Source organism: Mirounga angustirostris, unplaced genomic scaffold, assembly GCF_029215605.1.
Source record: "Mirounga angustirostris isolate CCGP_5_RB_7025 unplaced genomic scaffold, mMirAng1.0.hap1 SCAF_2, whole genome shotgun sequence".
In the NCBI taxonomy this organism is placed as follows: Eukaryota; Metazoa; Chordata; class Mammalia; order Carnivora; family Phocidae; genus Mirounga; species Mirounga angustirostris.
This window is the reverse complement of record NW_026991710.1, coordinates 149,868,181-149,878,056: the sequence shown is the minus strand read 5'-3', so window position 1 is coordinate 149,878,056 and position 9,876 is coordinate 149,868,181. Positions and strand designations below refer to the sequence as shown.

Below are 9,876 nucleotides of genomic sequence, written 5' to 3'. Positions count from 1 at the left end.
AGCTGGAAGTTTGGGTGTGGGTATGTCTGGCTCATTGCTTCCACCATAGTGGTGAGAGCAGTGATGGTTGGTGTGTGGAATCTTAGGGCAACCTTGATCTTGAAGCATCAGAGCTGCTGAGTAGAGTCAGGAATGCAATGGAGCAACCAGGAACATTATAGCTTTAAGCCATAGGGAGAGTTTTGAGGGGTCTGCTGTTCCATGGATCTAGCTGGATTCTTGACTCCTCATTGGACTGCAACCTACAACCACTACAAACAGTGAATACTTCCAGCTTGATTCTTATAATTGGGAGGTGGTATAGATTGACAGTAAAGACACTGGATCAAGACTGGGTTCAAACCCACTACTAACCTACACTTACTGATTGTGTGACCTTGGAAAAGTTCCTTCATCTGCAAAATTGGAGGAAAAAAAGGTTTTGTGGTGAGGATGTAGTGATTTGATATACGTGAACCACTTAAAACTGTGACTGGCACAGAGTAGGCTCTGGTGATTGAGCTCAGCATACATCATCTCCTTGGGCCTATGGCCATGTGTTCATCAACTGACTTTAAATTTGAAATAGGAATTGGTGATTGGGGTTGGGAGGGCAGAAAAAAGAATAGGAGATACATTTTGCTGCAGTGCCCCTTCACAAAATACCTCTGGAATTTTGCCAGTAAGTTGGTGAGAATCTGCTCCTCATTTGCTACCCATGGCTTGTCAATGATCTTTACACACAGAGAGGGGATTTTGTCCTTTTAGCCATTCATATATCCTTTTAATTGGACCCATGAGGTAAGGGTCATGGCTCATTGACCTGAGGGAGGATATTTTTCTTCATTTTTGTGCAACAAGACAATATGTTGTGACAGAATGCTACCCATCTCCATCCCACTCTGCAACCGAAGAAGCACCTGCCTTTAAGTGCAGTGCAAGTACGAATTTCTACTCCATCATTTCCAAACATTCCATTCCCTGAAGGAAAAAAAAAACATGGAAAAGAAAAATCAGGCTTTACAGGGCTTGGAGAAATCCTAGACCTGCCCTCTCTTCCTGGTGGGTGGCTTATTATTTTGTGATTGACCTTCTGCATCCTGTCCTCTCACCTCATATCCTATTTCAGTGAGGGCCGCCACGTCTAAGGCTAATCAGAGGAAGTTAAGGGAAATAGGAATTTGAATAGCTGAACGGTGATGTGTGTGTCATGAAATTGGCTCCTCTCTCTCAAACTTGGGTAGACCTTCAGGATGTGGCAACAGGTGAGTAGGGCAAGGGCTGAAGACCACCAACTCACATCCCATCCCTAGCCTGCTGGCCCATCTGCTATTGGGTGTCCCCCTGCTGGTCTTATGCCCATAAAGGATTTTAAGTGCCTGTGTCCTCGGAAGACCCCTACTTTCATGATCAGACCTGTACCCGCCATCTTACCTGAAGGCAGTGAGATCAACAGGAGGAAGAGTAATCCAGAGAGAGAGCACCTCATTGCTTGAGAGGGTATAGACCTGGAACTTCCTGGGGGTGGCTGCCTGGGAGCTTCCTTTATAGAGCTGGACAAGGTTGGGTGGGGCTGGACACTGGCCTCATTCTACTTGGAAGGGCACCCAGGGGAGACAGTCTTCTTCAGGGTTAGAGGAAGAAGAGTCCCTGGTCCTGTCTGTGCTACTTTCTTTTTTACAAATCATGGGAAAAGAAGGAACTCAGTCAAGGCTGAACAGGTGCAGAGACCAGGCCCAAATATTTATCCTATAACTTCATGTGTATGATAGAAAAATGCAGGAAATGTCTACTTTCTATTTTGTTTCTCCTTTCCTTCAGAGTTCCCTGAGAACACAGGAGACCAGACAAGTGATATTAAAAACCCAGGCTTAATTTAAGACCAGAAAGGATGTGAACAAGAACTTGTTGTGTTTCAAGAAACAAAGGGTCTCAAGGTGTCAACTGTTGGTCTGCCCAAGAGTTAGGTAGGGGCTCAGACATAGCAGAGAAGGGGTAGCCTTCTCTTTGGGCAGCAGATTTTTTTACCTGGCTAGAGGCAGATGGTGGAGGGCTCTGCCAACCAGAAAAATTCACTGAGGGTCTTCATTTCCCAAATGACTAGTATGAAATGTTGCCTAGTATTTGGGAACTTTGAGGGTCCTGGTAAAGGTACTCTTCTTGGAATGGGTGGGTTGGAACTCTCTTCTGTTCTCTCACAGGAAGAGCCAGATCAGTGTGGTGTTCAAGGTTGGATGCCCAGTGTTCAGAGTAGAGCAGGACACCACTTCCCTGGAGCTATAGGGACACAGCTCTGGGGAAGGGTCATTAGGTCTGTCTTCCCTGAAGTGGTGGGTGGAGGACCAAAAGTTGAGAAGACACTTACTTTGGTTATCTTCTTGTCCTTTGAGGCAGGCTTGTACTCAAATAGCCCACAGCCGTAGGATTCTGAGTCTGTAAATTGACAGTAGAGCATAATTTTATTGGTTATGCTCCATTTTGCAGTCACATACCGTTGGATAAATTATTTAGCATCTCTGAGCTTCAGCTTCCTCTTCTCAAAAAGTGCATTGTAAAAGGTTTTCTGAGGATGACAAATTACAAATCCATTACACTCATTCTGGTAGAAATTAGGTTATTCACTTCCTTCTCTTCCTTCTCCCCCTCCACCACCACCACCACCACCACCACCACCACCACCACCACCTTCTCCTCCTTCTTTTTTCCCTCCTCCTCTTTATTCATTATTTAATTCCACCATTATGGCTGTGTTTCTTTCTTTTTTTGCAGCATTCTCTCTCCAAGAGATCTATTGGTGAATGCAAAAAATAGCCAGGCGAGTTTTATTCTGGGTTCCAACAATGTGTGTTGTTGAGAGCACCACTGTGGATTGGCATGGGGGTGGGGAAGAGGAGGGGTGCTAGTTGACTGGAAGTAAGTAGTTCAATACTAGATCAAGGCTGAGGGTTCCCTTGCATGACTCCATGGAAGACTCCCAGGAGACTCTGCATGGGGCATACAATTCCTGCCACAGAATGCAGGCCGTAGCCTGACCATCTGCTGCCAAGACATAGCGCAGACTCAGTGGTACCTTCTCGTTCTTTTAGAGATGGAGGACATGAGGCTTGAATGGGTGAATGGGCTTGCACAAAGGAAAGAAGCAAGGTGTGAATTGTGCTGGCATAAAATATTCAGCTCTTTTGATTCTCAGTTCAGAACTCTTTCCTTCTCCATATATTTTAAGTTGATCAGTCGTGCCCTTGAGAATATGGAAAGAATGGACCTAGCATCTTCCAAATACTTCTGAACCCCTCCTATACCTATTTCTGGAAAAGCAAATCTACAATGCATTTGGAGATTAGCATGTGCGCAGGATGGACACTTTCCTTTCTACCTGTGTGTATCCTGGTTAAATCACCATCCCAACCTCCGGGCAGGAGCTTTTCCTAACTGTGCTGAGTGTTCCCACCTCCTGCCTGAGGTCTTGTTGGGGAAAAAGTGCCAGGGAAACACAAACAGCTTTATTATCTCCCATTTAATGTTGCTCTGTTGGTGCTTTCTTCTTTTTTTCATTTCATAGAATTTTTGTGCTCTCCGTATCATATCTGCTTTCAAGAAAACAACAACAACAACAACACAATGACTACACATTCTATGCTACATTAATAAATTAACCTGTTGAAGGAGCAAGCCCCTTTCCCAGATGCCTCATTCGACTAGTCACACAGTTCCTGAGTGCAATGACTTCACTGCTTTTTTCCCTCTATGTGCAGGTTTATGTTCACCCATGGCTTTTATTTTTAAACTTTAAAAATAAATCACTGTTAAATGATGAAATTTAATGCACATAAAGGAAAATAAGCAAATCGTGTACATAGCTTAGTGACGGAACATATAGCAAACACCGTGTAACCACCACGTAGATCAAGAAAACAGACCTTTTCCAGCATCACGGAAGGTCCCAGGGAACCCTTAAGTGACCACAGCCTACCACCTCTCCCACAAGGCAACCGCTGCTCTGACCTGGATAATCATCACTTTCATGCTTTGCTTTATGATTTTCCCTTCAGTATGCATCGCTAAATAGAGTGTTTTTTTTTTTTAAGATTTTATCTATTCATTAGAGAGAGAGGGGGAGAGAGAGAGAGTGCAGAAATTGGGGGAGGGGTAAGCAGACTCCCTGCTGAACAGGGAGCCCGATGTGGGACTTGATTTCAGGACCCCGAGATCATGACTTGAGCCAAGGCAGAGTCTTAACCAACTGAGCCACCCAGGCGCCCCAAAGAGGGTGGTTTAATTTGCTTCTTTTTGACCTATATATAAGTGGCAGCACAAAAGTATTATTTGTGGCTGGCTTCCTTCTTTATTATGTTTTTAAGATTTGTCTGTGTTTCTGTGTGCAGCATTGGTTTTTACCTCAGTATATTGACTACTTAATAGATTTATGACTGCTGAAAAGTATTTGAGTTGTTTCCATGTGTTTTAAAGAGTGCTGCTGTGGACATTCTTGTTACTTATATCCTGTGCACACAGGCTTGCTTTTTGGAGGAGAGATACCTTGGAGTGAAATTGCTAAGGCACAGGGCATGCATAACATCAATTTGTCCTACATGTCAAATTGTTTAGTAAAGTGTTTTTTACTAATTTGTATATCCATCAGCTATGTATAAGGATTTTGGTTATTCCACATCCTTAGCACTACTTGGTATTGTCAGACCTTTACATTTTATTTTATTTTATTTTTTTTTAGACCTTTACATTTTAGACAACTTGATGGTTATCTAGTGGTCCCTCATGGCGGATTAATTTAATTTAATTTCCCTGATCACAACTAAGATGGGGTATCTTTTTATATGTTTATTGGTTATTTGGATTTTCTCTTTTGATAAGAGTCTAGTTAAGTCATTTGTCCATTTTTTTTCCTTATTGGTTTGTCCATTAAGAATAATTTATACTGTGAATATTCTTGCTATTCTGATTTTGTAATAATCAAGGCAGGCTAAACATTCACTATATTAAGACCATGCATGTGTCCTCAGACCTAGTTCTTTTCCTAGGTCTGGTTTTATAAATGCTGGTGATAAATTGAATCTGATTTATATGATGCATCTTATATGGGAAATGTCTGTGACTCTAGGTATTTGCTCATCCTCAAGAAATGATGGCACAGCTAATGTAATAACTTTTGAAGATAACCATTGCTAATTTGCTGATTAACAGCTGCCATTGAATGAATTGTAAAACGATTGTGTTTTATTTTCACGGACTAAAAGTTACAAGAATAACTTGTAAATTATGTGGTGGTTCAAGATGACAGCCCAGAAAGACCCTGAACTCACTTCCTCTGTAGACACACCAAATCTTATAGAATAATTCCTGCTGAAAAAGAATTGAAAACTAGCTGAACAGCTTTCTCCACAAGGGATAAAAGGACCCCATCTAGATTGGGTAGGAGAGGCAGAGACACGGTCTCACCAAAACCCTATCCCTGGCTCTGTGACACACAATAGGGAGGGACCTCACTCCTGAAGCCTCTCCCTGAAGAGTGAGGGATTTGTGCCCCACACTGGGCACTCCAACCATTGAGACCTGCACCAAAGAGACCATGAAAACCAATGGGGTTTACATCCAGGGAGCCTGAGGGGCTAGTGCATGGACTCACTTGTCCCAGGAACCTGTGCGAAGGCAGCAGATTAAGAGGGGACTGGATTTTATGTGATGGTGATCCAGTTGGTCATATTAAAGAGTGCTGGAGGGGCAAGGGTTTGTTGAGATTTTTCTTGGGATAGAGGTGCTGGAGTGTGCCTTTTTTTGCTCTCATCCTCTACCTTGCTAGTGGAGGTGGGCATGTGAAGATACAACCTCCCTAAAGCCAAGGGCATGGCCCACCCTCCTTGTTCATTCATTCAATTGTAGCTTCTTTTCCTTCATTGCTTGTTTATTTCAGTCTTCTTTTTTTCCCCCCTGATGAGTCTGGCTAAAGCCTCATCAATTTTGTTTATCTTTTCAAAGAACCAGTTCTTAGTTTCCTTGATTTTTTCTATTCTTGTTGTATGTTTCTTTCTTTCTTTTGTTTTGTTTTGTTTTTAGTTTCTATTTATTTCTGCTCTCATCTTTATTATTTCCTTCCTTCCACTAACTTTGGGCTTTGTTCTTTTTTTAAGTTCTTTTAGGTGTAAGGTTAGATTGTTTATTTGAGATTTTTCTTGTTTCTTGAGGTAAGCCTGTATTGCTATAAATTCCCTCTTAAAACTGCTTTTGCTGCATCTCAAAGATTTTGAACTGTTGTGTTTCCACTTTCATTTGTCTTCATGTATTTTTTGATTTCCTCTTGAATTTCTTTGTTGACTTCTGTTGTTTAGTAGCATGTTGTTTAGCCTTCATGTTTTTGTGTTTTTTTCCAGTTTTTTTCCCTTGTAGTTGATTTCTAGTTTACATTGTTGTGATTAGAAAAGATACCGGAGGGGCACCTGGCTGGCTCAGTTGGTAGAGCATGCAGCTCTTGATCTCAGGGTCATAAGTTCAAGCCCCATGTGTGGCGTAGAGTTTACTTAAAAAAAAAAAAAAAAAGAAAGAAAAAATACTTAATATGATTTCAATCTTAAATCTATTGAGACTTGTTTTGCGGCCCAACATGTGACGTATCCTAGAGAATGTTCCATGTGCCCTTGAAAAGGATGTATTCTGAGGTTTTTGTATGGAACCTTCTCTATATATCTGTTAAGTCCATCTTGTCTAATGTGTTGTTCAAAACCACTGTTTCCTTACTGATTTTCTGTCTGGATAATCTATCCATTGGTGTAAATGGGGTGTTAAAGTCCCCTACTATTATTGTATTGCTTTCAAGTTCTCCCTTTATGTCTGCTAACATTTGCTTTATATATTTAGGTGCTGTTGTGTTGGGTGTATAGATATTTACAATTGTTTTATCCTCTTTGTTGGATTGATCCCTTTATCATTATGTAATGCTCTTTTTTGTCTCTTGTTAGAGTCTTTGTTTTAAAGTCTATTTTGTCTTATATAATTATTGTTACCCTAGATTTCTTTATGTTTCCATTTGCATGAAATATCTTTTTCCATTCCTTCACTTTTATTTATTTATTTTTATTAAAAAAATTTTTTTTAAAGATTTTTTTTTTTTTTTAATTCATGAGAGACAGAGTGAGAGAGAAAGGCAAAGGGAGAAACAGGTTCCCAAGGAGCAGGGAGCCCAATGCGGGACTCGATCCCAGGACCCTGAGATCATGACCTGAGCCGAAGGCAGATGCTTAACCATCTGAGCCACCCAGGTGCCCAGCTATTCCTTCACTTTTAGTCTGTATGTGTCTTGAGATTTGAACTGAGTCTCTTGCAGGGAGCATGTATTGAGTCTTGTTTTTTTGTTTTACAACTATTCATCCACCCTATGTCTTTTGATTAGAGCATTTAGTTTATTTATGTTAAAAATAATTATTGATAGACATGCACTTATTGCCATTTTGTTGATTGTCTTCTGATTGTTTTTTTTCAAGAGAATATTAAATCATTTATTGATTACACATGATAATGGGTGATACACAAGCTTTAATCCCATCTATAATTTTATCTGATACCATAATTCAATTTAGATATATTGCATAGGATGTGCCAACAATCATATTAATAACCAAATAAACTCCAGGACTTTCCTTGGGTGACCCTTTTAATGGTGAACTCCAGGTCACAACACATTAACTGTAAGTTCAACTACACCAAGGTTTGTAGAGACAATGGCTTCTGTGCCCAAGCAGGTTGCAAATAAATTTCAAATGGAAACTGGCATCACCCTGAAGGAATTCTAACTTCACACTGTTGGGGTAGTATACCAAGATGGCTTCAGAGTAGACTAACTTTACACAGCACATTTAAAAAAAGACATTTATTCAGCGTCATGATCAGACTATTACATTTAGCAATCAACAGCATGAGTGCAAAAAAAAAAAAAAATCTACATTAAAACCCTTTGTTGGAATGCTTTACACTTTCCACAGAACAGAAACTGAAATAACCTGTTATACAATTAGTCACAAATACAGTCCTCGAGTTTTTTGCCCATACACATGAGTATTGTCTAAAACATGTCTTCTTTGTAGCAGCTAGGCCCTGCCACCACTGTGCTTGGCTGAGTTCACAAATCTGTTGTAACCTGTAGCTTCCCCGTCCCTCCTCTGGCTCTCCTCTCCTGCTAAGCTTTGTTTCCTGGCAGTGATTAAAACCTTCTGCCACTGCCGTAGCTCCTGTTGCTGCTGGAACCACCATAGCCACCTTGGTTTCGTGGTTTGGCAAAGTATTGGCCTCCACCACTGTAGGGGCCAGAGCTTCTGCCTCCAAAATTTTCTCCTTTCATGGGTCCAAAATTTGAGGATTGATTGTTGTAATTGCCCAAATCATTATAGCTTCCACCACCTCCAAAGTTGCTTCCATCATTACCAAATCCGTTATAGCCATCCCCACTGCCACCATGTCCACCACCACCTCGACTGCCACCAAAGCCACCTCGCCCACTGAAGTTCCCTCCACGACCAAAGTTGTAATTCCCACCAAAACCACCTCCACGACCACCACCAAAGTTTCCAGAACCACTTCGACCTCTTTGGCTGGATGAAGCACTAGCCATCTCTTGCTTAGATAAGGCTTTCCTTCACAGTTGTGGCCATTCACAATATGGTATTTTTGAATGACAATCTTGTCCACAGAGTCATGGTCATCAAATGTTACCAAAGCAAAACCTCTCTTTTTGCCACTGCCTCGATCAGTCATGATCTCGATCACTTCAATTTTCCCATACTGTTCAAAATAATCTCTTAGATGATGTTCTTCAGTGTCTTCTTTAATGCCACCAACAAAAATCTTTTTCACAGTTAAGTGAATCACCAGGTCTTTGAGAATCTTCTCTTGAGACAGCCCTCTTTGGTTCCACAACTTCCATCCACCTTGTGTGGCCTTGCGTTCATGGCTGCATCCACCTCCTCCACAGTGGCATACGTGACAAATCCAAAGCCTCTGGAGCGCTTGGTATTTGGATCTCTCATTACCACACAGTCCGTAAGTGTCCCCCATTGCTCAAAACAGCTCCTCAGACTCTCATTGGTTGTTTCAAAGCTCAAACCTCTGATGAAGAGCTTCCGCAGCTGTTCAGGCTCTTTGGGAGACTCTGACTTAGACATGACGGCGGTGGGAGGGGAGACTTTAATGATGCTTACTCGGCGGCGTCCACGGGCAGAAAGGAGTAATCTAACGAACGTATCTCTCTTCTGATTGTTTTTGTAGTTCTTCTCTGTTCCTTTATTCTTCTCTTGCTCTCTTCCCTTGTGATTTTTGACTTTTTGTTTTTGGTGTTATACTTCATTTTTTATGTATCTAATATGTTTTTGGTTTGTGGTTACCATGAGGTCCATATATAATATTCTATGTATGTAGAGATCAATACTGAGTTGATGGTCACTTAAGTTTGAACACGTTGTGAAAGCACTACATTTTTACTTCTTCTTCTTCCATGTTTTATGTATATTATATCATATTGTATATCCCCCAATGGCAGGAGTCTCTCTGGAGAGATACCAGAGGTGGTGCAGTGGGAGCCACTTTGGAGGGGAGCCTGTTGGGGTGAATGGGTTAGAGGGAGCAAGTGGTGCTAGCCAAGTAGATGGAAAGTGTCAGAACTGGCTCTTGCAGCTAGACTAAAGGAGGGTCAGAAAATTTAGACTCACCAGCACTTCTGTTCCCAGAGAAAGCTCCTGCAGATCCCTGCCCCTTTGGCACATATCCTGAAATTAGTCAATTTATTTCCTTCATATACACCCATGCCCTTTAAGAGATATTGCTTCAGTGCTAGGTATCAGGCAGGTAGAGATGGTTTCCTACAGTCCTTTGGCTCTCCCAGAGTTAGCCCCAAAGATT

At 41.5% G+C, this 9,876-nt stretch overlaps 1 protein-coding gene, 1 non-coding gene and 1 pseudogene across 2 annotated transcripts; 1 reads left to right on the top strand and 2 right to left on the bottom strand.

Annotated features, from left to right (window-relative positions):
- Positions 1-787: 787 nt before the first annotated feature.
- DEFB136 (defensin beta 136) lies at positions 788-1,468 on the bottom strand. The gene is made up of 2 exons (XM_045879346.1): positions 1,414-1,468; positions 788-960 (listed from the first exon to the last, which is right to left on the bottom strand). Exons 1-2 carry the CDS (start codon positions 1,466-1,468, stop codon positions 788-790), a joined length of 228 nt encoding a protein of 75 aa, XP_045735302.1.
- A 3,444-nt stretch (positions 1,469-4,912) lies between these two features.
- Positions 4,913-5,044, top strand: LOC123849171 (small nucleolar RNA SNORA72). The gene has a single exon (XR_006791997.1). It is a non-coding gene; the product is annotated as a small nucleolar RNA SNORA72 (small nucleolar RNA).
- A 2,475-nt stretch (positions 5,045-7,519) lies between these two features.
- LOC123847461 (heterogeneous nuclear ribonucleoprotein A1-like) lies at positions 7,520-9,206 on the bottom strand (annotated as a pseudogene).
- Positions 9,207-9,876: the final 670 nt, after the last annotated feature.